General features: G+C 41.1%; 1 protein-coding gene across 7 annotated transcripts in view; it reads left to right on the top strand.

Moving 5' to 3' along the window:
• The window catches only part of ccdc88ab (coiled-coil and HOOK domain protein 88ab), a 62,986-nt gene that overhangs the window by 34,769 nt on the left and 12,378 nt on the right, over positions 1-15,839 (top strand). For all 7 annotated transcript variants that reach the window (XR_015719910.1, XM_087850085.1, XM_087850086.1 and 4 more), the window contains exons 6-24: positions 271-354; positions 481-621; positions 1,247-1,419; positions 5,797-5,878; positions 6,409-6,567; positions 6,990-7,136; positions 7,238-7,382; positions 7,961-8,139; positions 9,034-9,171; positions 10,235-10,418; positions 10,574-10,704; positions 10,861-11,154; positions 11,445-11,627; positions 12,081-12,359; positions 12,609-12,733; positions 12,974-13,112; positions 13,781-13,957; positions 14,049-14,210; positions 15,417-15,694. Coding sequence is in view for 6 of the 7 variants with exons in the window: in XM_087850085.1 (XP_087706211.1) it covers positions 271-354; positions 481-621; positions 1,247-1,419; positions 5,797-5,878; positions 6,409-6,567; positions 6,990-7,136; positions 7,238-7,382; positions 7,961-8,139; positions 9,034-9,171; positions 10,235-10,418; positions 10,574-10,704; positions 10,861-11,154; positions 11,445-11,627; positions 12,081-12,359; positions 12,609-12,733; positions 12,974-13,112; positions 13,781-13,957; positions 14,049-14,210; positions 15,417-15,694 (3,200 nt within the window). In the remaining variant the exon portion in view is untranslated. The remainder of the gene's footprint in view (positions 1-270; positions 355-480; positions 622-1,246; positions 1,420-5,796; positions 5,879-6,408; positions 6,568-6,989; positions 7,137-7,237; positions 7,383-7,960; positions 8,140-9,033; positions 9,172-10,234; positions 10,419-10,573; positions 10,705-10,860; positions 11,155-11,444; positions 11,628-12,080; positions 12,360-12,608; positions 12,734-12,973; positions 13,113-13,780; positions 13,958-14,048; positions 14,211-15,416; positions 15,695-15,839) is intronic.

The raw sequence follows: 15,839 nt of genomic DNA, 5'->3' as shown, positions 1-15,839 counted from the left end.
CATTAAAAATAAAAAAAGAAATTTTTCCATCTTCTTATTCAGTTCAAGAGCCTGTCTCAGCTGTTTTTGCTCTTATCATCTTTCTGATGTATAAGAATACACTTAGTAAATAAATGCAGCTCATGTTTACATTGTTGGCCTGCTAACCTCCTCTGGACCCCCAATTAAACTTATCGACTATGTCACATCTCAAATATCGTGCTCTTCTTCTCTCATTGAAGATTTAGAGATTTAACTTTTGCACCTGCATCCTCCTCTCTCTGTTTACAGTGTGAGAAAAAGGAAGAGTACATTGAGCGTATCCAGACTCTGGACTTTGACACCAAAGCTGCCATAGCATCACATATCCAAGAGGTATTTCTCCTCCACAGCAAACACAAAAGAGAAAATGTTATAAGCCTTGCTAAACCTTTCAGCTGGTGTTCACTGTTACATTCACTATTCGCTAAAGCTTTATTGACAATATGATGGTAATTTTAGGTGACTCATAACCAAGAAAATGTAGTGGACCTGCAGTGGTTGGAAAGTGGGGAAATACCTCCAGAGGATCTGGACAGCCTCTCCAGAAACCTGGCTTTCCACCTCAAGCGCCTGGTGGATGAAAGGGACACACAGCTTGAGGTAATGACATACTGTATATGTGTGTGCATATACACTTATTGAGGCTTATTAGCAAAATGACAAAGTACATAAACAATGCAGACCAAAGAACAGGAAGTGTAGAAAATTGAATGAATTGAAATTTTCTCTGTTGTTGGGGGAGATTTGCTGATGAAAATCTTTAGGTCACTTTCGAACAGGGTTATGTGGAAATTTTTCCTTTTTTCATGTTACCACACAAGAGAAACCTCAGGAAGGAAGGGTTGAAACTGTTAACTGTCGCATGGATGCGGGTGTGTGTGTGTGTTTGACTTTGACTTCGTGCGTCATTGAGTTTCCAACCCATGGGGTGCAGATCCCAATGACAGATACAGCTGATTTGTGTGTGTGTGTTATTAAGTGTTTCAGGGGGTTCTAATAGCCTCCAGATTATCACTGTAGTCCAGCCGCTTTCAATTAAAATCCCATTTCCTGTCGGGGGCAGTAGATCAAAATGGGCTGTATGTGGGACTGTGTGCACTTTTTATTCTGTTCTAGTTTTTGGGTGGTGGGAGTCCTTCCGTTGAATCAGTGAATCTCCTCTTTATTTTTCCCTCTTAGCATTTACACAACACCTCACCTTCTTCTATTTTCTGCTCCCATCCAGACTATAGTAGAGCTTACCCAGGAGAGAGACTGTGTGCAGCTCTCTCCACTGGCTCCCTGTTCAACCCAGTCGCCCGGTGACTCTCCCAGTATGAGGAGGACTGAGAGCCGACAGCACCTCTCTGTGGAGTTGGCTGATGCCAAGGCCAAGATAAGACGCCTTCGGCAGGAACTGTGAGTGCAACCGCCATATCAGCTTTTTCAATAATTATCTAAATTAAGCATAGGGAACAGAAAAAAGAAGCTAGAACTGTAAATAGATCTCTGTGGGTGCCAATTTTGTTTCCTACTGTTGCAAGTATCACAAATGTGATCTGAACTGGGCAGATAAAATGTTGCACGGTCATCAGGATCAGTATTTGAACTTCATCAGATTCTTCGTGATCAGCAATCACCTTCATTGTGAGAAAAGGATACAGTCTAACTGGATATTTATCCAAAGAGTCCATTTCCACTCGGCCCACTTATTAGTTGAATGAGCTTTCGTTGTTGTTATGAGCCACACACAAAAGAAGAAAAAGTGAAGTCATTCTCAGAAACCTTAGAGGCCTTTCAAATGTGGTTTATGAATAATAGAGTTTCCTTTTTAAAGTGCTGTAATTTTCTAGCAGACAAAGGCTTAATGGCTGACATGGATCAGTTAGAAGAGAAAACTTTTCACTTCAAGTGGAAGTATTTTAGTGTTGCACGAATGAACTTAGCTTGTACCTGTCCTAACAGACTGGCTGGTGCCTTGAAGTTGGTGTTGTTGTTTAACGACTTTGCAGGAACTGTTTTGGTTGATTTTCATGTTTTCTGTTCCAGCTGAAATAATCATGAATTGATTCCTGTGATAGGCTGTTATTAGTCCTGACATAGGAAATTGTCAAGGAAATTGTTTACACACTTGAGTGGATCTAATTTGCTGGATAGAAGTGAATCTGTCACCATAACAGCATTTAAATGAGTGCAAGCCCCGTGTTGACAAAAATGTTAGCTCATTGCAAAGAGGTTAACTTAAGGGAAGATCACCAGGACTCAAGTAGTTTTGTTCATGTATGTTTCATTTAGTCAAGTGTACCCTCGTTTTCTTTATCAAATTGAGAGAAATGACAGCCATCTATTACACAAAGACCCATTTTGAGTCAGAGAAAGTCTTGAGCACTTCTTAAATTTATAGAAAAAGAGAAGTCCAACTACCTACCAGCTAAAGCGTAATTTACATGGATAGAACTCCATAACAAATGACAAACATTGCAGGCTTGTTCATGCAGTGTGAGCTGCTGTCCGTGTTCTTATTGAAATGTTAAATATATTTATTTTACCAAATAATAATTTTAAGGATTTAGATCTGGGATGTGAGTTCTGCTCACATTATATAATATTCAGATTTTATTAATGTGTATGTATAATGTAGGCTATCACTTCTAAAGGGTTTTGGTCTCTTATAAGGCATTATTGCTATTGTGCTACGTCATGGATTAGACTTATTCTCATTTTTAACTGTCGACTCACTCCAGTTTAAACAGGTTGTTGATTAGTCAAAAGGGTAGATTCCTGTTTGTCGAAGGATGCATTGTTTTGTTTCCTTTGTTTAAACGAAATGTTTGTATGAGGCCTAACTAAAGGACTAAATTATCGTTCTTCGACAATTGATTGCATCTTAGATTGAGGTGCAGATCAGCCACTTCCTTGTCACATTAAAAACATCTCACCTTGAATGATCTTAAACTAATTTGTGTTAGTTCTTGTGCTGGAATGGGTCGCCATCAATCACCGTTTAGCTGTAGCATCTTTCCTTCCTTGACCCACATTTATAATCTCTTCAGTTAACTTAAACAGGGGCACAACAAGAGCAAGATTTATTTTGTTTGTTGGTTGCTATAGTGTTGCTATAGTGCTGCTGTGTCTGTGATAGAAAGGTTATTGTCATGTGATGAGCTGTGACAAGGAACAAAAAGGTCCGTCTGTCCATTCTGATGTAGTCTGGTCACATGATTACTGTGCCGTCTTTAAGGGAGAGGAAGATTGTTTGTTGTGTCTCTGGATGCAGGCACATGCACAGACAGTGTCTCTCCATATAAGTGTGTGTGTGTGTCTGCTTTTTGTGTCTGAAGGAGACCAGGTCAGAGCTGGGGGGTATGTTTCACTGTTTCCACAGTGGTCACAGTGGTCTGTTTTTGTTCATTTTTTGTGCTATTTCCACTTATCTGCCCCCAAAAGCTTATTAGTTTTAATATAGAGGTATTACAGCTTCGCATAGATATATAAATTTGGACTCTTCTAGAATCATATAGATAGAAATATTGAAAAGTAAAAAGTAATATTTTGTTACGTTTTGAGATCTAATTGATATAGATTGATTGAAAAGCACAACAAATCTTTCAACATAACCATATTTGGTGTCCTAACTTTTAATTTTAAAGCTGTATTTTTATTGATCTTTATCTTTTGTTTGTTCTTAGACAAGAGTATACTTTTTTTATATGACAAAGAATTAAAGCTATGAAAATAACACCAGACTATCAGATGGAGGACATTTAGATATTTGTTAGACTAAGAAATAAAGGTTTCTTTGTTTCTTGGCTTCTTGAATATGGCAACTAACACAACTGTTTGTCTGTGCATGCATGGCGTGTTAAACCAGTCAAATAAGCACCAGACTGCGATGCATTCACAATGAGAGTCCAAAACTATCTCCGTGGGTGGTGTTGACAGGTGTTTGATTTTTGGCAGGGAGTTAATCGATGAAATGAAAACAGAAATGGGTTAAAGAACATATTTGCTTGAGTATTTTCTAGCATCTTAAATAACGTGAACCTTGGAAGAAAGAAGGTGAACGAGAATGCCTGAATTAAAGGATGCTTTTTATTATTCAGATGGACAGAGACTCCAGAGAGCAGTAATCAAATAGTCCATCAAATGTTCAGTGGAGCGGATTCATGCAAACACATGCACACAGAGAGCAGCATCTCAGGAATGCTGTTACTTTCCTTCAAAGCTACTCTCTGTGGAAGGAGCTGGGAGAATTTGCAACACAGACAGCAAATGTCAGGCTGCCCTACTTACTGTCATCGAAATAAATGTTACAGAACAGTCTTGGATAGTAGATCGACCCAACTGTTGATGCGAAAAAAACAGTAATGAATTGAATTCTGTAGTTTCCATCCCAGCTTTTATGTCACTCTTTTTATTTTTTGGCTCCAAAGTGCACCAGGGGTTTTAGTCTCAGGAAATGATTGACATGCAATCTCTTGAACTCTGTTTTTTATTTATCTGTGACTGTTTTCCTTTGGCTGTTATTCAAAATGTGCTGTCAAGCAGAATCGGTTTGTTTATTACTCTATTATAATTTAGGGCAAGACGCAGGAAAGACGCTCCTGACAGCTACAGGTCATACACACCGGGCACAATAGGATATTTTTATGCCTCTGTCCCAGTAACGGCACAACTGAAAACCTAATTTTGGGTTATTCTTCCCTTTCTCATGGACACGACGTTACAAGAATGCCTGGGAGGAATTTCCTAAAATGTGGCACAGTCATACATTGGACTGAATACCTAACTGATTCATATTACTCACTATGACACATGTCACACAAAGATTTAATAGCATCAAAAGATTTGTATTATATTTTTTTAAAGACTATGTAACTGCTGATTGCAAATAAGCTTCTCAGACAAAAACAATCAAAGCTGGAATTTTGAGCATAACTAGCACGTGAAACAGATCGGGGCCTTCAAGTAGCTGACGGTGGTTTTAAGTGCTGAAACTCGGTTTACATTCCTGCTGCCTGTTGCTGAATACTTATAACTTCTTGAAGCTTCTCAAATTACATAGACTAAAGGGTATCAAACACAATCCAAGATCGGCCCAGCAAAGGCTGCAGTCCGATAGGCAGCGTTGAAAATTAAAACGGGGCACAAATTTTGGACTTTTAACTGTATTTTCATATTATTTTACGACTTTTCCTACTGATGAAGAGCTCCCCCATGGCCCTTCATAGGACACCAAAAACATTTTTTGGGGTTAAACCTTTTCTGTGAATTAACAAACTTCCTGTTTTAATAATTACACGACAGTATGGGCAAATAGCTTCTAGAACTTTATGTGTAAAGTCATGCTTTCTTTCATTCACTACAGCAGCATTTCTTTATCATGTAGAAAAACTGGAACTTAGTGTTGTATTAACTTAGGTGTTTCAGGTATTACATGTGTAGTTAAACTTCTTTACACTGACACAGAGGGAGTTTTACTGATCCAACCCACTTAAGATCAAATTAGGCTGCATGTGGCCCCGATATAAAAGAAGCTTGACATTCTGTCTACCTACTGAAACTACTTTTCTGATCATTTATTTTGTTCATATATTCATTTCTGTGCTCCACTCGTAAATGATTTACTGTAGCTGAAAGCTTTGAAGTCGAAACAGCCCTAAGGGAATGTTCTTGTGCATCCCGAGAACTGATATACATAGGAATCCACACTAAAAATAAAAGTACAAAAACCCTTTGGCATGGGATTTTTCAGTGTAAAGCTTAATGTTTCTAACCTTTCTCCTTTGTTTGCAGAGAGGAGAAGAGTGAGCAGCTGTTGGACACCAGGCAGGAGCTTGAGAACATGGAGGTCGAGCTCAAGAGACTTCAGCAAGAGGTAACGTCTCCACTGACGTCCATGCTTGTGCACTTACATGCACACATAACACACAAACATTCATGTGACTACGTGTCCCCTCCACCTGCTCCTTGTGCCTCTAAGTCCTCTGTTTGTGCAGCTCTGCCAGGATTTAATCAGTCAGCAGGTGATTTAGCTCATTACAGGCTATTAGAGCTATCTTTAGTGAAGCAGCAGCCTCACATGGCTTTTGATAGGGAGTAGGCGACAGGCTGACTGGTGAACTGCAGTAAACAAGGTGCATGAGGATAATTCTTGTGGTTCCAGATGTGTTTGTGTGGCGAGTTCATTCTGGCCTGATCTGTTTATGTAACAGAAGAAACTTGCTAAAGTTGCTAATAGCTTAAATTTTTACAAGATTCCAGATTCACTGAGCGTTGTTGTTTTGTTTTTTTCTTTAATGCATGTTTCGGTTGTTTGCATCTTTTTCCATGAAATTCTTTGTCAGTTGCTCTTTGTTTCATGAATCCACATAATCATGCTGTGCATTTGTTTGCCAACTCCCTCAGAGCTTTCAGCTGCTCTCAGATGCTCGGTCGGCTCGGGCCTATCGTGACGAGCTGGATTCGCTCCGAGAGAAAGCGATACGTGTGGACAAGCTGGAGAGCGAGCTGAGCCGATACAAGGAGAGACTTCATGACATCGAGTTTTACAAGGCCAGAGTTGAGGTACAGGGCTGCACATACAGATCAAACAGGATCTCGTAGGCAAATATTAATAACTCTAGTTTATGTTGGCAGTGTTGTGATATTATGCAACCAGTATGAGACCCATCTTATTATCTATACTGCAATATCTGTGTTCACTGCAAACTGCTAGTTTTTAAAAAATAAATATTGATGTTTGAATTAGAAATTGAACTATTGTTAGTGCTCTCTTGAATAAAAACTATAAATCTAACAGAAAACACTTTTCTAGATGAATATTTTGTGCCGTTCACATATATAAAGACTCATGCATATATAAAACTGTGTACGCCCAGTCTATGCAATATATCAATTTAAATCTAAGCTTTTGTTTAAAGAGAGCACAACATGTCCAAGTTGCAGTTTTGTTGTTCACCTTTTATTACCTGCTGACTTTTCTGTAGGAGCTGAAGGAGGACAACCAGATTCTGCTGGAGACTAAGACGATGCTGGAGGAGCAGCTGGACGCTAGCAGGACCCGGTCCGACAAATTACATCTCCTGGAGAAGGAGAATCTACAGATCAAATCAAAGATCCACGACCTGGAGATGGTATGATGATACATTTTTTTTAAATTCAGTGTTTCAGTATCGGTGCTATTTGGAAAGTACAAATAGTGATGAAAACTTTTGTTATATCCCCAATCACCCAGGAGCGGGACATGGACCGTAAGCGAATGGAGGAGCTGTTAGAGGAGAACCTTGTGCTCGAGATGGCCCAGAAACAGAGCATGGATGAATCCCTGCACCTTGGATGGGAGCTGGAACAATTATCAAAGACACCAGAGCTAACAGAAGGTTAGAGGAGAGCTACAACGTTGAAAAGTCGAAAAATAGCATGTTGAGTTAAAATGCTGCTGACAGTCACCTGAGTTCACCAAGATTAAGGGTTCAGATGGCCTGACAGATCAGACTGTGGTCATTGGCTCTTAATCCTGGCGTCTTCTCTATGGTCCTTATGTATTTGCCAGCTTCCACTGGGTTTTCTTTCCACTTGGTTAAGACCTGTAAGTAATATTCAAGCGCTCCTGAAAGATCAGCGTTTGGATTATAAGAGTGGTTAAGAGGTTTAACAAGCCAGGGATCTAGATAAAGACTTTGTGTGGGAGTTTGTTTGTTAAAATGGCACTTTAAAGGCTTTAAGACCTGTAAAGTTATACCATAGTGCAGGGGTGGGCAATCTCAGTCCACGAGGGCCGGTGTCCCTGCAGGTTTTAGATGTCCTCAAACCAACACAGCTGATTTAAATGACTAAATTAGCTCCTCAACATGTCCTGAAGTTCTCCAGAGGCCTGGTAACGAACTAATCAAAAATCAAAACAGAATTCTTTGGATTTAGTTGTTAACATTTGCTATTTGTAATCCATCTTTTTCAGCCCCTCAGAAGTCTCTGGGGGAGGAGGTGAATGAGCTAACGTCAAGCCGTCTGCTAAAGCTGGAGAAAGACAACCAGACCCTGCTGAAGACGGTTGAGGAACTCAGAGCAGCGGCCAGTCAGGACACTGTGACAAAACTGGTCAAAGCTAACCAGGAAAACCAGAAGCTGAGCAAGAAAGTAAGAATTGACGTCATATTTTATTATTGTTCTCTCTGGGAACTAGCTGAAAGTAAATTCCTGTTTTCTGTTTGGATTAAACATATCTGATGTTTGTCGAATGGCTCAATAAAGTTACACAGACAACTATGCTTCCGGTTATGTTATTTGAAGGAGAAATGTCTGCTTGTACCCCAAATAAAGTGGGTATTCTGTGTGTGTTCTAGTATAGATTTGCAGCTCTACGTCTGTTTTTTGAGGCTAAAATTTATGTCCTTTATCAGATTAGCATATTGCACCAAGTTCCTCTAAAATATATCATCCTGGTACTTGACTCTAGACCTTTTCCCTCAGTAGGAAATGGACAGAAAGGAGGAGAGAGGGTATAGAAAGGGGTGGATGGGAGGTTGAAAGCAAACCTATAAATCCGGGGAGCCCTGCATTGCCTTTTCTTTTCCAGTGTTTGACACACCAGTGCCCCTTGCTAAGAGAAGTCTCTCAGCTATTTTCAGAAACATAAGCCTCTTTCTGTGGCCGTTGAATAAAAGGCATGAAATTGTGTTCGTCTCTCACAAAGAGAAAATTCAGAGTTAGATTTCTGAGTGACTTGAGGAGCCAGAGCACATTAAAATGTGAATGCAGCTGCTGGAAGAGTCGAGCCACAGTAATATTTACTTTTAATGTGTGAACAGCTGCTTCTATGTGTCTCTCTGCAGATTAGTGACAGAATGAGGTGATGTATTCAGCATTTGTTATGGATTAATAACTGCATTGCCATCTTTGTGACTATGATATGTCGTCCACACAATTGATGCTGCAAGACCATCTCGTGTGCATCTTTTTCTTATTCTGTAACGGAATAAGAAAAACTCCCAAGAACAAAAATCGCAAACTTGCTTTAATTATTGTTTGCAGTTGGAGTCGTTGGAGAGCGAACTGACAGCAGACAGAGAGTCGCTCCGCAGTGCCGAATCTCTCAGTACTGACCTGATGAAGGAGAAGGCTTTGCTGGAGAAGACTCTGGAAACCCTCAGAGAAAACTCAGAGAGACAGGTACGCACACGCTTACAGGAAATGACACGTCATCAGTAAAAAATAAGATGCACAATTTTTAGAAGTCAGTAATCCAAATATATTTTGGAGTGGTCACATCCTACTCAGTTGTGAATGTGCCTAAAATATCTAAAAATATATTTTTCTAAAAAATAAAAACCTGGAGTGGAAAGTTTTTGGTAAAAAGCTAATTAGCTTTGGAAAGTTTGCCCTGACTTTGATTTAAATCTCTCCCCTTGCGCCTATTTTCAAGAATGATACTTCACTGACTGATTTAGAGAGCAGCTTTTCTGAAAACCAATTGCGTAATATTTTTGTGCCTTTAAAATGTAATTAACATTCCAGTCTATTGGACAGTCTCAGACACATTAATACAAATGGGGCTCTGACATAGACGCTGTGCTCTCCACAAAACCGTTACTGACTCTCATTCCTGGAAATTTCATTAAAACGACACGACTACTACACGGCCGTGTAATTTATTGAAGTCTCTAGTTTTCTTGAAAGCAATCTTTGTGTAATTGATTTGCATTTGGCTCCAAAAAACTGTTTAGTGGAAACTCCACTAATGTTTTATTGACTGAACAGATTTCTGGCACTCTGTCGCCCAGATGCACTAGCTCGCTGCCCGTCTGCAGGGACTTTTCAGCCGTTAGACCTAAATCTGACACCTTTGATTAGTTTAAGTGTCTGATTTGTAAAATCCGGCCTTGATTAGCTGCAGAGAGAGAACACTGGGATTACTGCAGCAAAGTCTATGCACTTGGCTGTGAACATAATGAGATGTGGCTAATGTGATGTTCCAAAATACATGAACAGTTTTGCATACTCCTAATAAGTTTGTTTTTTTTCAACACATCATTAGTTTTCTTTCTTGATGTCTATTGAATTTTAATGAGTTTAGACTAAAAGAAACTAAATGAAAGTGTTTCTCCAGCACTGGCTCATACAGCCAAGCTAGTTGTAGCAAAAATGGTCACTAAGCATAGAATTCACCCAAAAGTCAATAATTTATCTTAAAGTTGCCTGTTAGCCTTCAATAAAACTGATATGTGCTCTCCAGATGAAGGGTCTCGAACAGGAGAACAAGCACCTGAGCCAAACCGTGTCGTCTCTGCGTCACCGCTGCCAGGTGGGTGCCGAGGCCCGGGTCAAGGATGTGGAAAAAGAGAACCGCGTTCTCCACGAGTCGATCTGTGAGACAACTGCCAAACTAAATAAGATGGAGTTTGAAAGGAAACAGCTGCGTAAGTGACATGTTTATTATTTTTTATGGTTCATTACAGCAAGTTAGTAATGGTAGCTTTTTTTTTGTTTGTTTTTATCCCCTCATCTGTCTTCATGTGCCATAAAAATGTTATGGATAAAAATTCTAGTTGTTGTTAAACATTTATTTTTGCAGGCAAAGAGCTTGAAGTTGTGAAGGAGAAAGGAGAGAGAGCAGAAGAGCTGGAAATTCAGATACAGAAGTTGGAAAGGGAAAACGAGAGCCTGCAGAAGAAAGTTGCCAGTCTTGGAATCACCTGTGAAAAGGTCAGGTGCATTTTGTGACGGTGTCTGCAAGTTTTCATCCTCTTATCTTATCTCACGTTCAGATTTTTTTGAAGCAATTGTTGGAGTAACATGAAAACGTGAAAAGAATTTGGTGGTATTGCCAAATGCTCATCTTTGTTTCCTGTGTGTGTTTAGGTGGCTTCTTTGGAGAAGGAGAATAGTGAGCTGGAGGTAGAAGGCCGCCGCCTGAAGAAGAAGCTGGACACCCTGAAAAACATGGCCTTCCAGCTGGAGGCTTTGGAAAAAGAAAACACTCAACTGGAGCAAGAGAACCTGGAGCTTCGACGCTCAGCTGAGAGTCTCCGCTCAGCGGGGGCTAAGGCTGCTCAGCTGGAGGCCGAGAACAGGGAGCTGGAGAGCGAGAAGAGCCAACTGAAACGCAGTCTGGAGCTGCTCAAAGCCTCGTCTAAGAAGACTGAGAGATTAGAGGTAATACAGGTCATACAGCGGGTACATATGTGGTTGAAGAGCAGTGAGATGTAACTGTGGGAATAAATGTCTTTGAGAAATAAAGCAGATATATGCAAATGAAGATTAGTAGCCATCTCGGCACAAACGAAGATGAAGTTTACTTAAGAATGTGAAGAATCCGTTTTAGTTTTGTAATTTATTATCACTGAATGCTGTTACAGGGGATCTGACGTATAGTTGTCTTCAGGGAGAAGCACAACTAGTTCATGGATGATTTGAATTTCCTAATCTGGCTATTCCTCTCCCAGGTGAGCTACCAGGGCCTAGATACTGAGAACCAGCGCCTGCAGAAGGCTTTAGAGAACAGCAGCAAGAAGATCCAGCAGTTGGAGGCAGAGCTGCAAGAGGTGGAGTCTGAGAATCAGTCCCTCCAGCGTAACCTGGAGGAGCTCAAGATCTCCAGTAAACGTCTCGAGCAGCTGGAGCAGGAGGTAGGTAATGCTTAAATGTGCAAATGGACTGAAAATGAAAGAATTAAAGGTATTTTGAGGAACTTGCAGTTATTTGTCCAGCTCAAATATATGTCAACTAGTGGGACACCTCTAGGCGTCTGTTACTTTTGTTGGCATTGATTAATGGGGTCAGTCACACTGGCTCAAAAAATGTAGTTTCAGCAGACTGAATTCTCCTAAATAAATCAAAAAAGTGAAAAATGATCTGGTGCTTAAGGAGCATTGTACTGCCGCTCTGATTCTTTTTAGTTTATTTTGAAATTATAGCGCGATTCCCAGATGAGTTGGATTAACCCAGATTATTTGTCGTATACATTTTTGGCCTTTTAAGCAAATCTTTGTCCAAGTTCAGCCAAACAAGGCATTTAGACAAAGAGTAGTCCCAAATCATATTTAACCATCTGCTCTCCATTACATTCGCTTCTCCTCCAGAACAAGGCTCTGGAGTTGGAAAGCTCCCAGCTAGAGAAAGACAAGAAGCTCCTGGAAAAGGAGAACAAGCGACTGAGGCAGCAGGCTGAGATCCGCGACTCAAAGCTGGATGATAGCAACCAGCGCATCGCTACCCTGGAGAAGGAAAATCGGACAATGGGCAAGGAGATGATCTTTTTCAGGGACTCCTGTACGAGAGTCAAGGACCTGGAAAGGGAGAAAAAAGAGCTGGTCAAACTGGCCACGATCGATAAGAAGACCCTTGTCACGCTCAGAGAGGTAAAAATAGCTGTTGGACTATCAGACATCTGCAAATATTATCTCAAAACATATTAAACCTCTTGATTTATATATTGTAGAGGCCTTTCATAGTGTGTTGAAACAAATATTGATAAAATTAAGAATTTGTGATTAAAAATGTGTTTTTATATCCCTTTTAATAAACCTTGCAACCAATTTGATTGGGTTATTTTTAATAATATGTCTGTTGCTAATATGGAATTCAAAAGCATGTAATTTTGTGTTTAGGAGCTTGTGAGTGAGAAACTGCGGACTCAGCAGATGACCAATGATCTTGAGAAACTGACCCATGAGTTGGAAAAGATTGGACTGAACAAAGAGAGGCTCCTGCATGACGAGAGCTCAGACGACAGGTGAATATTATATCTGCACACAAAAGCTAAACCATCCTCAGATTCAGCTCATATGAGAAGCCTGTCAGCTTGCTTGGAATCAGAATTATTACAAAGCACAATCACTAAAGTTGAGGCTTAAAATGAATCAAGTCTGGTGAGATGTAAATGACATGCTTTGATTTTAAACAGCGTTTCTTTGACAAACTCACTTTGCAAAAACAAACACTCGTCTGGACTGACCTGAACCTTTATCGTCAGGTTTAAGCTCCTGGAAACCAAACTGGAGTCGACCCTGAAATCAACTCTGGAGATCAAAGAGGAGAAAATTGCTGCACTTGAGGCAAGACTGCAGGAGTCCTCCAACCTTAACCAGCAGCTTCGCCAGGAGCTGAAAACGGTTTGTAACACAACAAATGAATTTTTAAAAATATGGATTTGTATCTGTGAGTCTGCCGTCTTCTGCTTATCTAAAGTGGAGTTGTGCTGGCAGCAGGTTGACGAGACTATTCCAGATGTCATTCTCTCCAGCCACACTCTAGTTCTTTCTGGGCAATCCCAAAGCATTCCCGAACTCCCCAGCCTGTTCTGTCTCTTGAGGTCTCCTCCCATCTGGCATCCTAACTAGATGCCTGAACCATGTCAACTGGCTCCTTTTTTTTTATAAATACTTTAATAAAAAAAACTGTTCATTTACAGATGTTTAGCACTGCCACATTAAAGAAAACCCCATTATTAAAAACTTGAATATGCTTGCTTGTCCACTTGAGATCAGCGTGTCCCAGCATCTTTCTCGTACACTCAAACACTAGAAACAATGAAAACATGGAAGACTTGTCAAGGCCGATGCATTATTTATTTTATCCACTCTTCGTTTCTGTCTGCACTTTATCTATTTATAAGGGCTGATGTGCGATAGGAGATGTCTGCTTTCCTTCAGGGAGGTGTTTGTATTTTGAACCTGCTGACACAAATCTAATCCAAAGCTGTGAAAAAACACGAGCCATGAACAGGCAGTCGCAGGAATTGAAATGTTTAATTTTGTTGACTTACTATTTTCATCCCCAGGTGAAGAAAAACTATGAGGCGCTCCGGCAGAGAGAGGAGGAGGAGAGGATGGTGCAGAGCTCGCCCCCTAAAGTGGGGGAAGACCCTCAGGCTGTCAGTAAATGGGAGAAAGAAAGCCACGAAGCCACCAGAGAACTGCTGAAAGTCAAAGACAGACTCATTGAAGTGGAGAGGAATGTAAGTTTAGATACTGTCAGGAATGAATTATGTTGTGAATTTTGGTTGTATATTTTCCTGTCTAATATACTATCATGTGTCGTCTTCCCAGAATGCTACTCTGCAGGCTGAGAAGGTGGCCCTGAGGAGCCAACTCAAACAACTGGAAACCCAAAACTCCAACCTGCAGGCTCAGATAGTGGCTGTGCAGAGGCAGACGGCCTCTTTACAGGAGAACAATACAACGCTACAGACGCAGAATGCCAAACTACAGGTAATCCCATCACACCTCTCACAGCTTGGTGTGTGTTTATGGGAATTTTTCACGCTTCTTCCAGAAGCACATTTGTGAAGTCGGAGAATGATACATGTTGGAACAGGAAGGGGCCGTCCCCAAACTGTTACCTCAAAGTTAGGAGTATGAAATTGTCCAAAAAGTCTTTGTATGCTGAAACGTTAAGAGTTTCTTTCACTGAAACTAAAGGGCTGGGCCCAGCTCCCAAAGAACAGCCCTACACCACCCAAACTTTATACTTGTCTCAGTGCAGTCAGGCAAGTACCGTTCTTCTGGCAACCACCAAACTCATCCATCGGATTGCCAGACTGAGAGTCATGATTCATCACTCCTGAGAACACGCCTCCACTGCTCTATAGTCCAATGGTGGAGTGCTTTGCACCACTGCATCCAACCATTTTTTCTGTCTGGTGAAGTAAGGCTTGAATGCAGCTGCTATGCCATTAAAACCATTTCCATGAAGCTCTACTCAGTTCTTGAGAACAGAGTTTGGGTTCTGTAGCAATTGACTTTGCAGAGGGCTGGCAACCATGCATATAGTAGGCGACAGAGCTTTGTTAGCCGTTCTGACTTGGATGGCACTGCATTGTGCATTTATAGCCTCCTCTGTGTACTGCCCTGTTTGCACTGTTGCCTTGCCCGGCTGCTTAGCTCTCTGCTCTGGATTTACACTTGTCCTCCCTGTTTGGCAGTAATTCAAACCCTTCTTAAGGGTGGAGGGATTTACACAGTAGCTGTTTCTCTGTTTGCATGTGTTGCTTTGAATTGGGCACCGTTTGAGGACATTTGTATGTGGGGCAGGCTAGAGGTAGTTAAAAGAGTTTTTAAAAAAAGGTAGAAATTGTAGCAACACCAGGACTGTGTGTGTGTGCGTGTTCATAGTGTGAATAAACACAGTAGTCATGTCTGTAGAGGGATTTGAGAACTGGGTGCTGCTGTGATCATAAAGGAAAACATGTAAAGAAACAGCTTTCATGCTGATGTTTTGTAGTATTTTGAAGCAGGAGAGCAGGTTGAGGGAAGAGTGCCCCCTACAGACCAAAGCCCCATCAGCTACTGCTTCCAAGTTCTTTGATGTTTGATTTAAGGGGCTTAATGCTGTTCTTATTCACACGCCACACATCACTCTTATCACCTCTTTGCTTAACATGTCCTTTTCTCCCTCTGCCTTTGTCCTCTTTTTAGGTGGAAAACTCAACTCTGAGCTCACAGAGCGCATCCCTGATGGCCCAGAACGCCCAGCTGCAGAGCCAGCAGAGCAGTGTGGAAGGAGAGCGTGAAGGAGCGCTGAGGGAGAAAGAGGAGCTGAGAGCTACCTACGAACTGCTGCTGCGCGATCACGAGAAGCTGGCAGCGCTCCACGAGAGGCAGGCAGCTGAATATGAAGCGCTGATCGGGAAGCACGGTGGGCTGAAGACCTCCCACAAGAGCCTGGAACAGCAGCACAGGGACTTGGAGGACAAGTGAGATGTGGTTTAGGAGCTTGGGATGGGTGCATGCTCAAGTCTAATTACAGCTTAAGTCTCATTTGTGACTTTAGTTTGTAGTTTGGCTGCCTTTTGCAAGGAAATATGGTCCTGGACCTAACGACATAAGTGTTAATGTGTG

This window comes from Neolamprologus brichardi, chromosome 13, assembly GCF_056152115.1.
Source record: "Neolamprologus brichardi isolate AB-2024 chromosome 13, ASM5615211v1, whole genome shotgun sequence".
In the NCBI taxonomy this organism is placed as follows: Eukaryota; Metazoa; Chordata; class Actinopteri; order Cichliformes; family Cichlidae; genus Neolamprologus; species Neolamprologus brichardi.
Note: the sequence above shows the minus strand (reverse complement) of the source record. Positions and strands in the feature narration are given on the sequence as shown.